We start from the raw sequence: 18330 nt of genomic DNA, 5'->3' as shown, positions 1-18330 counted from the left end.
TTTTAATTCTCACCCAAAGATATGTTTTCATTGATTTTTAGAGACAGAGGAAGGAGGTGGGGGAGAGAGACAAACATCGATTGCTTTCCTGCCTCTTCCCCTGTTGAGAAGCATCCATGGCTAAAAGCTTTTTTTTTTTTAATCTTCACCCCAGGATATGTTTTTATTGATTTTTAGAGACAGAGGAAGGGAGGGAGCAAGAGAAACATCGACCGGTTGCCTCCTGCATGTGCCTCAGCCAGGGATCGAACCCTCAGCCTTCTGGTGTGCAGACCAATGCTCCAAACTATTCAGCCCCGCCTCCCCCCGGCCTGGCCAGGGCTACTAAGAACTTCTCCCGAGTTCTCTCAGAACTGGAGAGCGCCCCCCAAAGGAAACAAGGCGACAGGCACAGAGGAAAGAGATGCTAAGCCGACAACGTTATCAGATGTGGGACACACACACACACACACACACACACGTATACACCGCAGGGGGTGCGGCTTGAGCCAAGTGTGTTCACACTAGGGTTCTCACCGACCTGCACGCCTCATGCGGCCTGCTCCCCGGGGGGCCCCTCCTCTGCCCCCCCAGAAGGTACACACCGGGCATGGCCCCTGCCATCTGGAGACTTGCAGGATAGCAGAGGGAACCGACCAGAAGGCGTCTCTACTAAGTGGAATAAGGCTGTGACCTGTGAACTTTGTTGAACCAAAAAATGGGTGCACATGGGCTAATGCATCCGGTAGATAAATCACACAGTAGAAGAGTTAAAGGCCAAGGTAGATATTTTAAAGCATTTCAAAGTATTATTTGGGGTTAAAAGAATACTTTTCTGTCCCTAAAAATGAGGGTGTGGGTGAGATAATATCTAAGGTCACATTCAGCTCTACGGGTTTTTAAAAATTTGTTGATTTTTAGAGAGAGAGAAACATCAGTCTGCTGTTCCACTTTTTACTGATGCATTCGTTGGTTGATTCTTGCATGTTCCCTGACCGGGGATCAAACACACAACCTTGGCGTACTGGGAGGATGCTCTGACCGACTGAGCTGCCCGGCCAGGGCCTCTGCATATTTCAACCATCGCACAGGCGCCAGGATACAGAGACCGAGAGTGCACTGACTCTTCTGAGACCAGTGCCACCAGTGGGAGTCATTGTGAACCTCATTTAAAGTTTATTCCGAAGTTGCTCTCTGGTCCCGCCTACTCTCTCTCCCTCCCTCCGAGAGTATACTTGCACTTTAATAAATCTTTCCACTGCCACTGAACTAAAAATAAAAAAGTAAAGTAAAGAAAAGAAAGAAAGAAAGAAAGAAAGAAAGAAAGAAAGAAAGAAAGAAAGAAAGAAAAAGGAAAACGTTTATTCAAAGCTATGTGTCAAAATCTGAGTGTCATTGGGAAAGGACCAATGAGTGGCTTCTCAGAGACGACAAGGAGACATTTATCTCGGCGAATTCCTTGCAGTTCAAGGCTAGGGCTTCGCCAAAGCAAAGACGAACCAAAAGGAGAAATTGCCTGTTAGCAAGTGCTCGCTCTGTCCAGGGCATTCGGCTGCACGCACGTTTCACTTACACAATGTCGTTTCTCTTAATCCCACCAACGCCCCGTGGAGATGGTGCTCACAGTCCCAGTGGGAAGGACTGAGCCGGCACCACACCACTTAGCGAGTGAAGGAGCCGAGAGGTAAAGAATAATGGCCATCGTGAGCGCACCTTGAGCTTTTACGACGACAGGCGCTGTTCTAAGCGCTTGACATTGAACGAGCTCACTTAGTCTGCACAACAACTCTGTGACACACGTGCTGTTAGCCACCACTAATAACAAGGAGTGGGAGGTGCCGAGAAGTTGATGACTTGCCCAGTGTCCACATCGAGGAAGTGGTGGTACTGGGCGAGGGACCCGGGTGGTCTCTCTCCTCCTTGGCCCCACTTTCTAACCCTCTGTGCTGCCATCTCCAAAAGCCCATGACACTGCAAAGTGGTGCCTGGTGCTGCCTCCCCTGCACACTGGAAATTTGATCTACATATTCTTCCAGAGTCCCAGGCTCGCAGTCGGGGATGCTGAATCATGCTGACTGACTCTCAAGAGACTGGCTGATGGATAAGCTGGAGCATTGTTTAATAATTTTCAGGGGTGGACTGGACATTCACATCAGCCTGACGCCCAAGAGCTACAGGGGGACCTGCATCAGCATAAGGTGGCCTGGTGAACAGAGCAATGGAACAGAACGTGTGAGTTCCACTACTGGACCATTTAACAACCTCAGTATCCTATATCTGTCTCCACAATCTTGATACATTATTTTAAAAGATTTTATTTTTTTTTAGAGAGAGGAGAAGGGAAGGAGAAAGATAGGGAGAGAAACATCAATGTGTGGTTGCCTCTCACACATCCCCCTACTGGGTACCTGGCCTGCAACCCAGGCATGTGCCCTGACTGGGAATCGAACCAGCAATCCTTTGGTTTGCAGCCTGCAGCTGGATCCACTGAGCTGCACCAGCCAGGCCTGTGGGAAGCTTTTGTCGGCTGGGGAAAGTAGGTCGGACCCTGGACAGACTTCCATGGTAGACTAGGTTCCTCTGCCTGGCCCATTCTTTAGGTATACCAATGATTCAATCAACCTCCTGGCGATCTGGTTGCCTTGGACATCACGCCTTCTCTTGGAGGAGACTTTTCCTAGCTTTACTCATTGATTTGCCATCTGATCATCCAAAAGTATTCATGGATGGATTTCTTGCACTTATGTGTGCAAGAAATGGAGGTACCATGGAGGGACATTTTAGTGAAAGAGACACATAATTACCACATAAACGAATGAAAGGAGTGAGATTTCAGATCGTGATAAATGATACGACAAAATTTCCAAAGCAGGTAACTAGACTGATATTTGGGATGGAGGAGGATGTTGGGGTGTAGGCAGGGTGGGCAGGGAATGCCTCTCTGAAGAGGTGAAGTCTCACCTGGGCCTTCCATGCCAAGAGGGACCCAGTCATGTAAACACGAGTGTAGTTCTCAGGGGAAGCGTTGCATATCTATTGTATCACTGCAAGTGGAAGTCCATCGCAAATCTCTAAAGAGACCACGTGGCACAGACTAGGCAAATACGGCTGCAAAACTCCACACCCACCATTTATCACAGAGCATGTGCCCTGGATTAAATACTTGAAATCAGGGCTATCTTGCTGTTTCCAAGGCATGTGATTATTATAATGAATAGGCCACAGTGGGGTGGTCTGGGCGCCTGGCCCCACACTGTTGAGATGCAAAGTGTATTTCTAGCTTCTAAAAAGCAAAATTTTGAGATAACAACAACCTCTTGCCATTTGGGACCATAGCTTTTTTTCCCCAATTAGATGACATATTCTTCCCTCAGAGCAAAGTCTGAGCTTTATACATTTTGGAATCTCTCAAAGCACCTAGCAGAGCGCTGGGCACGTAAAAAACACACACGTGAAGTCCCGTGGGTTTGTTTGCTCCGAAGCTGCAACTGACCTGGAGGGACTCAGTCAGCCCTGCGGGGCCCGCCCCCTGGCCGAAAGCGCGGCGCTGCTCTTCACCCTCCGGCCGCACGGGGGCGCAATGGGAATCCCACGCGCCGAGGACGAGCGGCCGGAGCCAGTCTTGGCCTTGTGTCAACACGGAGCTGGAGGTGGCTGCGAGGAGGGGCAGGGGACGCCCAGCGGACCCGCGCGCAGTCCGAGGGTATCAGGCGAGGCTCCGCTGCGGACGGGCGACGCGCAGCAATGGCGGAACCGGCGTCGGCTCGGGTAAGGGTCCCCCTGGCGCGGCTCGGGGGCGCGTTCGGGATGGCGGAGCCCCGGGGCGGGGCTGGGTGTCCCCGGCGGCCGCTGGCGCCGGCGGGTACAGACCTGCCCCCGCGACCCCTGGGCTCTGCCCTCCGCTGTCCGATTCCTTCCGCGCGGGGCCGGAGCCCCAGCGCCACGCGCCTTCGCCGGGAAACTTCTCTGAGGCTTGTTGCCTGTTCTTGGGTTTGTGACCGTCCCCACACGTTTTCTCCGTGGTGCCAAAAGCCAGCCCGTTTGCAGGCTGGAGAGGTGGCGCGGCTTGGAAACTCTGGGTCCGCCTCGCTGCCGGTGAGCGCGCCGGGTGCTCCGGCGACCCCGGGGGGCGCAGGGCTGGTCCGAGACCAGCTCGTCCTCGGCCATTGTGTTTCGCTGGTTCCTTCTGCCACCTTGTCCCGCTACAGACTTCTGTCCCGCGGTTGCAGCCGCAGGTGGAAGCCCAGCCCGGGCTTCCTCTCCCAGGGCACAGGTGTTGTCTCCCCAGGGAGTTGCTGGGGTTTGCTTTGCGAAGCTGTGGGGTCTCCTCCAGCCCTCGCAGGACGCAGAGCTCGGGGCGAGGGAAGCCCTGGGCATGGAGGCAGGAAACTGGATTTCAGCCCTAACTCAGCTCTGGGCCTCCGGTTTCTTCGCTGAACGCCGAGCGTGGGACTAGTTGCTACATAGTCTCCAGGGATCCTGCGAGCTCTGACATGCTCAGGTTATTCGAAAGTAGTGGCTAATTTGATGATCCAAGAGGATGTGCTGTGGAAAGGGCAGATGGAATTTAATGTTTTTTTTTAAAATTTATTTAGCGAGGAGCGGGGAAGGAGAGACAGAGACAGAAGCATCCATTTGTTCCACTTATTTATGCATGCGTTGGTTGCTTCTTGTATGTGCCCTGAGGGGAGATCGAACCTGCAACCTTGGCGTCTCCTGGCGACACCCGGCCAGGGCTGGAATTTAATTGGTTTTTTGTTTTTTTGTGGGTTTTTTTTATTATTGATTTTTAGATAGAGGAAAGGGGAGAGAGAGAGAGAGAGAGAAACATCGAGAAACATCGATTCGATGTTCCACTTATTTATGCGTTCATTGGTTGGTTCTTTTTTTTTAACCCATTGATTTTTTTTTTTTTTACCCATTGATTTTTTTTAAGTCCTCACCCGAGGATGTTTTTATTGATTTTAGAGAAGAAGGGAGAGAAAGAGAGAAAAGCATTGATCGGTTGCTTCCCCTACGCCCTGACCCTGGGGATCGAACCGGCAACCTTTCAATGTAGGGGACGTTGCTCCACCCCACTGAGCCACCCGGCCAGAGCTAGTTGAGTCTTGTAGGAAGTAGGTAAGAACTAAAAAGGGAAGGATTGGAAGATTTGGAGAACACGGTGTTCCCTGTCAGGGAGGTACAGCTTAACTGTGAAGACAAGACACAAATGCTCACAATGTTCACCTCCTGCGACTCATTTAACTAAGGTGATAACAGTCAAAGAGTTGGCTTTTGTTCAAGGCCAAATTAGTGGTAAAGTGGAGCAGGAGGACAAGTTCACCAACTTCCAAAGTACTTTTTCCCACTGGTCAGTGCACAGTTACTTACGTCATCAACAGATGTTTTTAAAAGGACGCCTTAAAGATCCTGCAGAATTCAAAGCTGTGCTTTAAGTAACGTGTGCATTTGTCTTTGTAGGGTGTGTTGAAATTGCCTTTGAGGATATTATTTTTTTTAACTTTTTTTTATTGTTCAAGCACAGTTTTCTGCCTTTTCCCCCCACCGCTCCCCCATGAGCCTATTTCTGTTCTCAGACATTTTCTCTTCAGATGAGGACTTGGTACCTCCTATTTGACAGTGTGACCAAGTAGGTACCATGATGAAAACGGAAAATGCCAGTGGGAAAACACAATTATAACTAAAATATATGTTCATAAAGAATACTTGGAGCCCAAAACTGAAGTGAAAGATGGAGCTCTTAAGAGGTAACCAGAGTTCTGCCCTGGCTGGAGTGGTTCAGTGGGTGGAGCGCAGGCCTGTGAACCAAAGGGTCGCCAGTTCAATCCCAGTCAGGGTGTATGCCTGGGTTGAGGGCCAGGTTCCCCGCTAGGGGGCACCTGAGAGAGGCAGCCACACACTGATGTTTCTCTCCCTAGCTTTCTCCCTCCTTTCCCCTCTCTCTAAAAAGTAAATAAATAAAATCTTAAAAAAAAAAAGAGGTAGCTAGGGTTCTGAAACCAACTTTGAAGGTTTTTGCTGAACATGCATCTGTAGTGTTTATGACCTGAGGGGCCTAGAATATAGAAAGCGCAACTCAGAGCCTAAGAGGGGGCATCCAGGAAGCCTCCTACCTGAATCCCATAAAGCTGAGTCTTCAAAGGGCAACATTCAGGGTGAGCTGAATGTAAGCTCTTACCCTGGGGTAGCTGCAGAGAACATTGCCTATTTCAAACCTCAGTGCCAAGAGATGGGGGCAGGGTGACCCTGGAAAAACCACCGACTCTCCAGTGGGTTTATTGCCTGAATTTCTGTGACCTGGATGGTCCAAGAAACCTCAAGCAGAGAATTTCGTTTAAAGTAGAACCTCCAGCCGTCTTTGAAAAACAAGCACGAATCTTCTCTGGAGGAGTCTGCATTTAACTCAGACTTCAAATAATTCTCATAGATGGAATTCCAAGAAAAATGAATTCATAACAACAAAAAAAATTTACCAAACAAACAATGAAAAACTATGCAGAGCCCTGGCCAGTGTGGAAGACAGCTGGTCAGTGTTTCTCTCTCATATTTGCTGTCTCTCTCTCTCTCTCTTTCTCCACCCCCTTCCTAGCTCTCTAGAATCAATAAACATTTAAAAAAAAAAACAAAACTAGGAGGAAAAGCCAGTAAAAATAATGGGCAACAAATTTAGACCTTCAAAGATTTCTGGTAGTGAGTGTCCGGGGGAAGGACGTGTGGAAGGCCCAGAGGGACCCGGACACGCACAGTCCGCACTGGAAGCCATCGTGGCTGAGGAACTAGCAGCTGAGGGTCCAGTGGGCCCGGTGCACACCCCGATACGGAGAAACCCAGTAGAACCCGACCAGGATAAACGAAAGTAAATCTCTGTCTACACACGTCATAGTCAAAGCACGAAATCCGTGGCAGAGAGAATGCTTACAGGCAGCCAGAGAAAAGAAGACCGATTACCTGTAAGTGAACTGTGGTGAGACTCTTGGGATCCAGAAGCAACAGGGGAGGCGAGGTGACAGCAACTGGTGACAGTAACGATGTCATCACCGGGCCCTTTGGGGGCTCAAAGCTCAAAACTCTGTGAGCCCAGATTTTTGTAGTCAGCAAGAATAGCTTTCTAAAATAAGGGTAAAGAAAAGATATTTTTAGACAAATTAAAATGGAGGGTTTGCTTGCCAGGACACTGTCGTGAAAGGAAATTTGAAAGGACAGCCCTCAGGTTAAGAAAAATTATCCCAATGAGTGTGGAAAAGTGTGATGAGCTGTGAAAATGGGTAACTCGAGCCTGGACCTGAGCAGCTCAGTCAGTTGGGGGTCGCCCTGCAGAGCAAAAGGTCGCCGGTTGGATTCCCAGCCACGCAGGGCATGGGCCTGGGCGGATGTTTTTCTCCCTCGCTCCCTCCCTTCCCTTCTCTCTAAAAGTAAATAAATAACATCTCAGAAAAAAAGAAAGAAAGAAAAGCAAATGGGTACATCTGAACAAATACTGACTGACTAAAATAGTCATCTCTTGTAGAGTGAAAAACCAAGGCAGATTAAAATACACAGCATCATGGATGTAAAAGTTAGGAAGAGGTGATCAGAACTCAGACGTTTAAAGTCTCTCTAGGTACCTCCCCTGTCATTTCTAGGATAGTTGCTGAAAGACAGGAAATGAGCTGCATAACTTACAAAATAAAAGGGGGAATAATAGAATAAGAAGAAATTGTCTTGCCCTGGCCCAGTGGCTCAGTTGGTTGGAGAGTCCTCCTGTAGAACAAAAGGTTGTAGTTTGAATTCCCAGTCAGGGCACACACCTGGGTTACAAGTTTGATCCTCGGTTGGGGTGTGTACAAGAGGCAACCAGTTGATGTTTCTCTCTCTCTCTCCTCTTTCTCCTTCTCTCTCCAGAACGGGCGTCAAACTCATTTTCACTGGGGGCCACATCAGCCTCGCAATTGCCTTCAAAGGGCTGAATGTAATTTAGGACTATGTAAATGTAACTGCTCCTTAACTAGGGGCAAGGAGCTCGGTGCTCAGCTGCCAGGTAGAAACAAAGTGCCAGGCTGGATAAAACAAGGTGGAAGGCCAGGTTCAGCCCTTGGGCCTTGTGTTGGCCACCTGTGCCGTGGAGTATTTGGAAGACTATTGTCAGTTGTAGTTTTTTTTTAAACCTGGCATAAAAGTTCAAATCATTAAATTATTAATACTGGTAAAAACTTAATTCCATTAAAGTTAAGGACTTTATTAAATGATACTAAAGAGAGTAAAAAAAATGAGAAGATATTTGCAAAGTGCAAGTATATACTGATAAAGATAGAGTCCAGGATTCACAGCCAAGTTCTAGGACACAGGAAGGAAATGTCAGCTAACCGGAAAGGTGAAGGTGTAAGACTTGAGCAGGCTGGATGGCCAGTAAACACTTTCCTCCTTGGGGGCTTGGTCTCACGTGAGAGAAGCAGCCACAAAAAAAGGAGCGACACTTTGGGGGGTCAGGACTGAGGGGTGACCTGCACTGGGGCAGCGGGGCTGAGAAGACAGTTGGAGCTTCAGCCACAGTGAGTTTCCTACTCTCGGGGACAAGACCGCAACAATGAGCCGTGTAAGAGGAATGTCAGAGGACTTAGGTCATTCCAGTGAGTGCCTGTGAAGGAGGGTCATTTAGTAAGTGTCACTTGCATATTACATTAGCTGCTGGGGTGCAGAGAGGAGTGAGTTGAGTCTCACGGGTCCTGCTGAGGGGTCTTTACGGTAAGGGGCTGCTGGGAGGTTGCTAGCGAGGGGGGGCGTGATCGCCTGGGAAGTCAGACAGCAGTGTGGAGTCCAGACGAGATGTAAATTATGTCCCTTACCATAACAAAATATCCCAAATAGCCTGAAGTATCAAACAGAAAGAATTGGATGAGAAAAATGAATCCTGCCCCGGCCCGGTGGCTCGGTACCAGGTCTGAGCGCCGCTGGCCCCCCTGGGCCGTGGTGTTCTTCGCCCGATGGTCGGCAGCAAGGCCGGCTGACCTTGCTGACCGTCCCTGGGTCTGCCTCTTCAGCACAGGAGGAAGCGCCGCGCCACCCCCCTGGCTTCCTCCCCACCGCCTCCGCCAGCGCCAGAGGACAGCTCCTGCCCGCAGCCCCCGGAGCTCCCGCTGCAGGCCGTGGTGGCCGCCATCCAGGCCGCGGAGAAGAAGGTGGAGGCCCAGGCCGCCCAGCTGCAGAGCCTGGAGAGGCGCATGGAGACGGTGGAGAAGAAGCTGGCCGACTTCGAGAAGATGACCTTGGAGTTCGGGAACCAGCTGGAGGGCAAGTGGGCTGTGCTGGGGACGCTGCTGCAGGAGTACGGGCTGCTGCAGAGGCGGCTGGAGAACATGGAGAACCTGCTGAGGAACAGGAACCTCTGGGTCCTGCGGCTGCCCCCGGGCAGCGCGGGGGAGGCCCCCAAGGTAGTCCCTCTATGTAGCTCTCAGTTGCTGGTTCTTCCCGCCTGGCTGAGATGGGGAGCGCTCACTGTGTGGCACCTGTGATTTCAGGTGTCGCGGGCACTGGACAGCGATGGCGTCTGTTTCTCGGAGCAGGAGTGGGAGAATCTGGAGGACTGGCAAAAGGAGCTGTACAGAAACGTGATGATGAGCAACTACGAGACTCTGGTCTCTCTGAGTGAGTGGCAGCTTCTTCCCGAGAATGCTCTCGGAGGGCCCGCCGTCCCTGGCCCAGGCCGGGCTGGGAAATGGGAGTCTCGGGTCCTCTGCGTACAAGGGTGTTGCTTCTCGGTGGTCGGATCTGACAATATCTACCAGGAGATAAGGTGCTCGTGGCACATCTTATCTATAGTACAGCGTGGCTGGGGTTCCTCGTGCAGCTTTTGAGAATACTGCAGACTCTTTGATAAGAAATCCTTTGTTACACACCGGAGTGAAAAGTTGCCCTTGGCCCTGGGCTGGAATCCCAGCCAGTGGTCTCGGGATTTACGTTCGTGTTGACCTGGAGTCAGTACAGGGCCCAGCATGACGAATAAGGCCCGTTTTTATTACAAAATAATAGCACATCATTCTGTCACACAGCACTGTCATACTCAAGCACACCACGTGACATTTCAGGTGAAATGTTCAGATTAAAACTGTAAATTATGCCCTGGCTGGTGTAGCTCAGTGGATTGAGCACGGGCCTGCGAAGCAAAGGGTCGCCAATTTGATTCCCAGTCAGGGCACATGCCTGGGTTGTGGGCCAAGTCCCCAGTAGGGGACACATGAGAGGCAACTGTACATTGATATTTCTCTCCCTCTCTCCTTGCCTTCCTCTCTCCTTCCCTTCCTAAAGATAAATGAATATTTTTTAAAAACTGTAAATTATCACACCCACCACGTTATCACCCTCCCAGCCACCCTCACACAGGCCCTCCTTCTGCAGACCCTGTATCTCTTATTGTTACATTGTTACTGGCTCTCTCCTTGTTTGCGCATTTTGTTTGGTAGATAAAATCTTTGACAACCCAGGTCCGAGGAGGCTTGTCAAGCAGGCCACGGGAGCGCAGTGGAGGAGGGAGGGAAGGTAGCAAGCGGGTCAGAGAGGTCACAGTGACCTAGGCTGGGTCACGTGTTCTGCCTGCGGCTGCTGCCACGTCTGTGACAGGCCTGCTTGGGCCTCAGTGCGGTGGCACCGGTGGACTCAGACCCCCGAAAGGGAGCAGCACGTGAAGCCGTGGGCACGTGAGGGCGCGGTGGTGTTGGGGAGGTGAGTGGGGGCTCCGGCGGCCGGTGGCCGGAGCCACAAGTGGCTGATGAAGAAGGAGCCCGAGGGGCTGGTAGCCAAGTACATCAGCCGTAACTTTCTGATGGTCTCAAACCGCTGGGGGAGGTGACAAGAACAATACTTCGAACCTTACAGAGTTTTCATATTGACTCCTTGACACTGGTCACCGCGTTCATGGGCAAGTGACCGGTGTGCAGTGCGTTCTGCGCTCCCAGACTCACTCCGTGCCGTTTCCACCCCAGAGGTCCTTGGCCAGCCGGAAGGAGACGCGGACCTGGGCACAGAGATGCTGGGCGACTTGGAGGAGGAAGGCCTCGGGGGCGTCCACCCGGGTGAGTGGCTCCAGAATGTCCTGCCCCCCTCCCCACTGCCTGCAGCGCTTTGCGAGCTTTCTCCGAACTGCTGAACGGCCAAGCACTGATGACCAGCGACCTCTTGTGACCGTGGCTTGTTCTGGGCTCTTTCCTGACGGTCATTCGTTCAGCCGTCGCGTGGGTATCTTAACTCCTCACCGCTGTGTGGAGCCCTTGAGATTCACGACCACGTCGGACTTCCTCGTGCCCGCAGAGGAGCGCACGTAATAGACCATCCACACCCACAGCGCGTTCGGAGCGGGGCTGGTCGGCCTCGGGGAGGCTGGCCGGGCGAGAGGCAGGAGACGCGTCTGTGAGCTGGGTTGTTTGGCAGGAGTGGGCAGAAAGGACAGAGGTGGACACATGAATGTTTAAACTGTAGGCTTAGGCTTTTTTAAAAATCTTATCTATTACTCTAATACTCTCCTAAATTAGTACACTTTTGCAATCTTTTGAGCCATTTTTCAGAGATTAAATACAAATTTGTGGACAAGCTTGGAGAACTATATAACATTGTTCTGTGAGAATAATATATTCTGCCCTAGCTGGTGTGGCTCAGTGGATTGAGCACTGGCTTGTGAACCAAAAGGTCAGCGGTTCGATTCCCAGTCAGGGCACCTGCCTGGGTTTCGGGCCAGGTCCCCAGTAGGGGGCGTGTGATATCTCTCTCACACATCAAAACATCGATGTTTCCCTCCCTCCCCTTCTCTCTAAAAATGAATAAGTAAAATCTTTAAAAAAAAAAAAAAAAGGATAATGTAGTCAGATTTCCAGTCGACGTGTCTCTACTTGAGTAAAGGTTACATTTTTCAGGTTTTGGAAGCCAGTCCGTCTCTTCATTCTCCAAGTTGTTCTAAGTCCCTCGATCCTTTGATGTGAGCCCTTCTGGAATTCACAGATGTGTGTGTCTGGCTCTGGAGGTATTAGAATGTGATCCCTTTTTGTTGGTTCTCTTTGTCTTGGCAGTTGAAGGGGTCGTGATCAAGCAGGAGGTAGAGTCCCCCCAGGGACAGGAGCGCTCGGAGGCCCTTCCCGGGGAGTTCCCGGGCCTGGCGGAAGAGCAGGCTTTCCTGGGCCCCGTGCCGACTGAGCTCTGGAACGGTCAGGGCGCGTCTGTCCTCTTGGAATCAGACCCCAGGGACGTGACTCTCGAGGAGCCCGTGGACGGCAGCAGGGGCCCCGGCAGCGACAGAATTCTGGGCTGCCCCCCGAGGCAGAAGTCCAGCAGGCCGGCGCAGCTGGGTCAGGAGTGCGGGCAGGGCCTGAAGCTGCCGAGGGACCTTCCTGGCCCCTTCGAGTGTCCCGAGTGCGAGCTCAGCTACCGCTGCGAGCAGCAGCTGGCCACCTATCTGCGGACCCACTCGGGGTGGGAGCCCCCTGCCGCGCCGGCACCGGAGCCGGAGCCAGAGCCGGAGCCGGAAGAGAGCCTCAGGCCCAGGCCGCGGCTGAAGCCCCAGTCCAAGAGGACCAGACAGCATCAGTGTGACATTTGTATGAGGAGCTTCAGCTGCAGGGTGAGCCTGGTGACCCACCAGCGCTGCCACCTGCAGGAGGGACCCAGTGGCGGTCAGCGCGTCCAGGAGAGGTTCTCGCCCAACAGCCTGGTCGCCCTGCCGGGCCACATCCCCTGGAGGAAAAGCCGGAGCTCCCTCATCTGCGGCTACTGTGGCAAGAGCTTCAGCCACCCATCGGATCTGGTGCGGCACCAGCGCATCCACACAGGCGAGCGGCCCTACACCTGCCCCGAGTGTGAGCGGAGCTTCGTGCAGAAGCAGCACCTGCTGCAGCACCAGAAGATCCACCAGCGGGAGCGTGGCGGGCTGGCTCCGGAGCCCGGGAGGCCCAGCGGCCTGCTTTAAGGGTGCCAGCCCCTCGCCTGTCCGGGGGGGCCGAGGGGGCTGGCAGTGGTCTCCCGAAGAGACGCTGTGCGGAGTCAGGGGCTGGCTTCTTCCTGAGGGGAGTCGCTTTGATTTGCCTAACCTTGGCCAAGCGACAGGCCGAGCCGCGCCCCCGAAACCGTGTGGAGCGGGGTGGGGCCCGGCCTGCCCCCGATGTCTGCCCTGCTGTTGAGTGGGCCGTGTCGTCGGCACCTTCACGTCTCGGGTTTCCCCACCCACACCGATGCGCGTGGTCTGGGGTGGGTTTGAGGGCCCGGCCCAGCGATTCAGGCCTCCCCGCGGGGCGGGGCCAGGCCAGAGGGGTGAGCTGGTGTGCAGAAGAGCTCTGGGGAGCATAACCACGTTTGCCCTTTTGTAGTCTCCTTATTATTAACAACAAGTAGAAAAATAATTTAAATGAGCGCTCACCCTGCTCTGGAGAACCTTTCTGGAATTAGATTTTAGTTGATTTAAAAAACTAATATGCAGCCCAACACTTGTTTTCCAAGTCTCCAGAGCTGTAGAAGTTGTTCCTAACAACTTCTGGCCTGCCATCCGGGAGGGAACTGTTTCCGGGGCTGTTTTCGCCCACCCACACTCAGGCCAGGGTCCAGGGGTCAGGGGGCATCGCAGGGCTCCATATCGTGGGGGGTCTTAGCACTCTCGGATGGGGCTCACTGAATCAAAAGAACCGAGAGGGAGAAAGCAGCAGGGGTGGACCCCCGAGCGCCCCAGCGAGAGCGAAGAGCCTGGTGCACGAATTGCTGCCTCCTCCTGGGAGCTGGGAGCTGGGGTTTCTGCCTCGGCTCCTGCCCCTCCATCCGCTCCCTGCCGGGTTCCACGGCCTCACGGGGTGGACGACTCCCTTGTTACTTAAGGCTGTTCAGCTTGTGTAGTGGTTATTTGAGTTCGTGCCTGTTGGACCAGTGATTCCCGGAGGTCGTTCAGGTGACACTTTCCAGACTAGTTCTGGGACGGACCCTTGCGGAGCTGATGGAGGAAAAGCACACGGCTTCTGGGTGGGCTCCTGGCTCCTGGGTGAGTGTCCCTTTTGATGACTTGGCAGTTGCTTAGAATAAAACTTGCTACTGGCAAAGGAAAAGTGCTCGTGTCGGGTGTTTTTCTCCCGGTGTCAGGAAGACCTGCGTGGGAGTGGGGAAGAGGTGGCATCTGACCTGGAGAGGAGACAGAGGCCCGGCTCAGACCTAGAGCAGGCGAGAGGGGGGTGTGTTTGGGACCCTGTGCACAGGGGTCAAGGGCCACAGACATTCTGCGTGTTGGTCGTTGGCCACAGCAGGTAGAGAGGCCAGGGCCCCAGGGGCTCCCGGGGAGCCGTTGGGAGAACCGACTTCCGTACTCTAGTTGTGTAGTCTCATCTGCCGACCTTAAACCTGCAGTGCTGGGCGGGAATGCGAGAAATTGAATGAGATCCACAACAACACCATCTACGTCCACAAAGCAGAACAGAATGGAGACGGCGAGTTACATGTTAAAGGCGTTACAGTCCCCTGTGGGAGGAGCGAGTGGGATTGGGGACCAAAGGAACAAAGACAATAAATAGATGCGGCCTGGCCGGTGCGGCTCCGCTGCTTGGGTGTCATCCTGTAGGCAAAGTGAAAGGTCGCCCGTTCGATTCCCAGTCAGGGCACATGCCCGGGTTTTGAGTTTGGCCCTCAGTTGGGGAGCCAAAGGTGGCAACCGATGGATATTTCTCACATCAGTGTTAACCTCTCTCCCTACCTCCCCCTCTCTAAAAATAAATTTAAAAAAGTATTTTTAGATTTTTATTTATATTCAGAGAGAGAAGAAAGGCAGAGGGGTAGACAGGGAGAGAAACATCCATTGGCTGCCTCGCACAGCCTCCCAGCCGGGCACCTGGCCTGCAACCAGGCGTGTGCCCTGACCGGGAAGTGTACCGGTGACCTTTCAGGCCGTGGTCTGGGCTCTGTAGCCCACAGGGAAGTCCCTGGTGTCCAGGTCGGGTTCCAAGTTACCCACAGTGCGTGCAGTGTCTGATGCCTTTTCACAAGAGCTGCAGGTCACTTCTGCACACACAGGCGCTGTCCCTGAGTGACCCAGAACACCAGCCTCTTGCCCCCTTCAGCCGTCCTTCACGGGAAGCCTGCTCGGCCAGGCGCTGGGAAGGAAACTGGCAACGGGACTGTGGGAAGTCCAAGGTTGACCAAATGGGCTGGAACCAAGTCCACACACAGGGCAGAATTAAAGCCGAACATCAGGGGCTCGTCTGGCCTGTCTCCTTTTTCCTGCTCCACCGGGGGGGGGTCCTCGTTGTCACCCCCTGAACTACTCCGCCTAACCGGCCTCCTCCCTCTCCTCCCTCCCGTGTGCCCCCGGAATCCCTGTCCCAGACGCAAACTGGACGCGGGCTTTCCCCAAAGCCTTGAGATGCGTCTCACCGGCCCTGCCGAAGGGCCAGCTCTGTAGAGTAGAACTCACAACCCCGACAACCTAACCTCCTCTGGGTTCCGCCAGCTTCCACTCACGTCCAACCCACCCAAAGCAGCCACCGTGGGCTGCTCAGGCCACAGGACTTCCCCATGTCCACATTCAGCCCCTGCGTCCCCTCCCAGGAAGGCCTTCCCTGTGAACCCAATTCTGTTTCTTTTTCCACGATTGAATTTGTAACCTCCTCCTGTGAAAGCTTCCTCCATTTTTTCAAAGGTTTTATTTATTTCTCTTTAGAGGGGAAGGGAAGGAGAGAGGAAGAGAAATATCTCTCATGCGTCCCCTGCTGGGAACTGGCCTGCAACCCAGGCATGTGCCCTGACTGGGAATCAAACCATGATCCTTTGGTTCGCAGGCCCAAGCTCAATCCACTGAGCCACACCAGACAGGGCTCATTTTTTAAGAATTTTTATTCAACAAGTATATATATACTGAGCATCTATTTTCTGGGCGCTGTTTTAAATGCTTAGGGATACGTCAGGGCACAAAGCTCTTTGTCCTGGTGAAGTTCTACCAAAATCCACTTCTCCCTGTGTGCACGTTTGCACAGCGCTTTCCCGGCCCAGCCCGTATTCCGTCTGCCTGCCAGTCTGTTCACTCACAAATACGAGTGGCCTCTGTGTGCCAAGCCTACGCAGGGGCACAAGGGGGAGTCAGAGATTCCGCCCTCGGGTCCCCGGGCTGTTCGGGGAATCTAATGCAAGATAGAACAGGATATGCCCCAAGGGAGGCTAACGGTCTGAGGATGCAGAGAACAGTTACAGTGACTTGTGGGCCAGTGGGGAAGGTTTTACGGGAGGTGACTGTGGAACTGGCCCTCCAAAGATGGGAAGAGGACATTCTAAGTGGAGCAACACGGCCCAAATAGGAGACGTGACGGTGTGTGCAGATAAACGCCACTTCCTTTGATTTGGCTACGGGCATGTCCAGCCTGCAGCCGGTGAGCTGCACGCAGCCGGGAATGGCTGTGACTTCGGCCCAACACAAAATCGTAAATTTACTTACAACCTTTTTTGTTGTTGTAGTTCATCAGTGTTCGTTAGTGTTTGTGTATTCAATGGGTGGCCCAAGACAACTCTTCTTCCAGGGTGGCCCAGAGACGCCAAACAGCTGGACATCCCTTTAGAAGGTGGGGTGTGAGGAGGGGGTCCTGGGGGGCGTGGTTGGAAAGAGGTTGAGGTCAGGCCAAGGAGTTTGGGTTTTATTGCGTCAGTGACGGGGAGCTGAGAGTTTTGAGCTAAAGGGTGGCCTGACTCTAGCTGCGATTTGGGAATATTAACCTCATACATGTTATATTGTGTTTTTTTGTTGCTTTGGGGGTGGAGGGACGTTAGAAGGTTTCTAAGTGAGACCAGCAGGAGCCAGTAGGAACGCGGACCCAGTGTGACTCGGGTGGGTGGGCGGCATCCTGCAAAGTGAAAAGTTGCTGCTTTGATTCCCAGTCAGGGCCCGTGCCTGGGTTGCAGGTTCAGGCCCCGGTTGGGGTGTGTACAAGAAACAACCGACTGAAGTATCTCTCACACATCCATGTTTCGCTCCCTCTCTTTCTCCCATCCTAGCCCCCTCTCTAAAATAAATAAATAAAATCGCTAGCAAACAAAAGCCCAGGGTACAGCAGCAGTAGGAAGAGAACAGTGGACAGGAGAGGTGGCCAAGATCGACAAGACAGAGTCAGTAGGAGGAGGTCCCTTTCTGAAGGCAGGGACCGTGTCTCCACTGTATCCAGACTCCCGACTCCAACCACAGGGGCTTTTCTCCACGGTGCCCACCACGCATTGACTGAACGAACAGCGATGAGGCGAATTCACAGAACAAGGAGCTCCCTGTTGCCTAGACAAGGGTCAGCTTCTAGGAGAAAAGGGGGCCTTGGTTCCGCTTCAGGTCTCCCTCTGCTAAATCTTTCTCTCCTCAGCTTTCCCCCTCTGGGCAGGAAAAAACGGATACTTTCTCCAAGTACACCTCTGAAGTGTGGGACAAGGTTAGGAAGTGCTAGTTCAAGGTAACAAGGGGCCAAATGAATATATGATGTTGTTCATTGAGAAATCCCTTGAAGTCACGCAGCCTAACAGTTTGCAAATGAGCGTTGGAGGTGCTGACAGTATCCCTACTGTGGGCCCTGAGAAGGAAGGTTCGTTTGCTGCGAACCCCAGACAGAATTCATCTGCTGAGACGCCTGTCTGGTCAAGCGAAGGCCCAACTTTCATAAATAAGAGCCTAGTAGCCATTTGCTGATGGGGCTCCTCGCAAACGCTGTGTAGAAGGGAGAACCTCAGACTGGACACTGAGTGTCCTGCGCCATCCCCCTGCTTGTCTGCACTGGGTCAACCTCTGCAGGGAAAACCGCAGACTCATCTTCTGTTAACAGACTGAGACCTGCCGTATCAGAACTGCACAAAGGACGTCTGGCATAGAAAGGACCCACCTGAGAGCCTGGGCGGGAACGTTCACTGTGGAAAGTGACCTTCCCTCTGTCTTGGAGGAACACAGTTTGGGTGGGTTGCCGCCTTTGAACGTGTCTCCAGGGCTGCTGCTCCTTTTTGCTCAAATAACTGCCTTTTTTTTTTTTTTTTACTCTTTATTACAGGCTAAAATTAATTTTGGTTTACACTAGGAGCTCATCAGGAATTGGTCAGACCAAATACTTCAAGGATTATAAAATACCAGTAAGGTGTGACCTTAGAAAATAAGAATTCAAGCCCAATGCAAACAGAAGAGCTGAGGGGCTCGTTGGACAAAGATTTTGAGATGAATGGGTAGTGTGGAAAAGGTGGAAAATAAAACTCACACTGGGTACACCAAGCACACTTCACACTGTATTCAGTGATTAACTCTGGTGTTCCACAGTCAGGCTCTTTACAAATGAGGAAGAATGAGTCCTAGATTTTGATAGGAGACTTAAACATTTTAGTTTAATAGCTAATAAGCTTAGTAATTCCCAT

General features: G+C 52.5%; 1 protein-coding gene across 4 annotated transcripts; it reads left to right on the top strand.

Moving 5' to 3' along the window:
- Positions 1 to 3596: 3596 nt before the first annotated feature.
- Positions 3597 to 14039, top strand: ZNF212 (zinc finger protein 212). Of its 4 annotated transcripts, XM_037127332.2 has the most exons (7): positions 3598 to 3747; positions 5559 to 5729; positions 6572 to 6932; positions 9000 to 9389; positions 9477 to 9603; positions 10938 to 11027; positions 12015 to 14038. In XM_037127332.2, the coding sequence occupies exons 3-7, from the start codon at positions 6894 to 6896 to the stop codon at positions 12905 to 12907; spliced, it is 1539 nt and encodes a 512-aa protein (XP_036983227.2). In that variant the 5' UTR covers positions 3598 to 3747; positions 5559 to 5729; positions 6572 to 6893; the 3' UTR covers positions 12908 to 14038. The 4 variants fall into 4 exon arrangements, with proteins under 4 accessions (XP_036983229.2, XP_036983227.2, XP_036983228.2 ...); XM_037127333.2 differs by lacking the exon at positions 5559 to 5729; XM_037127334.2 differs by lacking the exons at positions 5559 to 5729; positions 6572 to 6932 and having other exon boundaries at positions 3597 to 3747.
- Positions 14040 to 18330: the final 4291 nt, after the last annotated feature.

Source organism: Artibeus jamaicensis, unplaced genomic scaffold, assembly GCF_021234435.1.
Source record: "Artibeus jamaicensis isolate MK-2021 breed Jamaican fruit bat unplaced genomic scaffold, CSHL_Jam_final contig_718, whole genome shotgun sequence".
In the NCBI taxonomy this organism is placed as follows: domain Eukaryota; kingdom Metazoa; phylum Chordata; class Mammalia; order Chiroptera; family Phyllostomidae; genus Artibeus; species Artibeus jamaicensis.
Note: the sequence above shows the minus strand (reverse complement) of the source record. Positions and strands in the feature narration are given on the sequence as shown.

Bases quoted from the DNA above. Each gene is read 5' to 3' on its own strand.
- ZNF212 (XM_037127331.2), top strand. From the start codon at position 3,787: ATGGCGGAGCCCCGGGGCGGGGCTGGGTGTCCCCGGCGGCCGCTGGCG. The intron at 9,604-10,937 runs GTGAGTGGCAGC...TTTCCACCCCAG, and splicing joins CGAGACTCTGGTCTCTCTGA to AGGTCCTTGGCCAGCCGGAA. The intron at 11,028-12,014 runs GTGAGTGGCTCC...TTGTCTTGGCAG, and splicing joins CCTCGGGGGCGTCCACCCGG to TTGAAGGGGTCGTGATCAAG.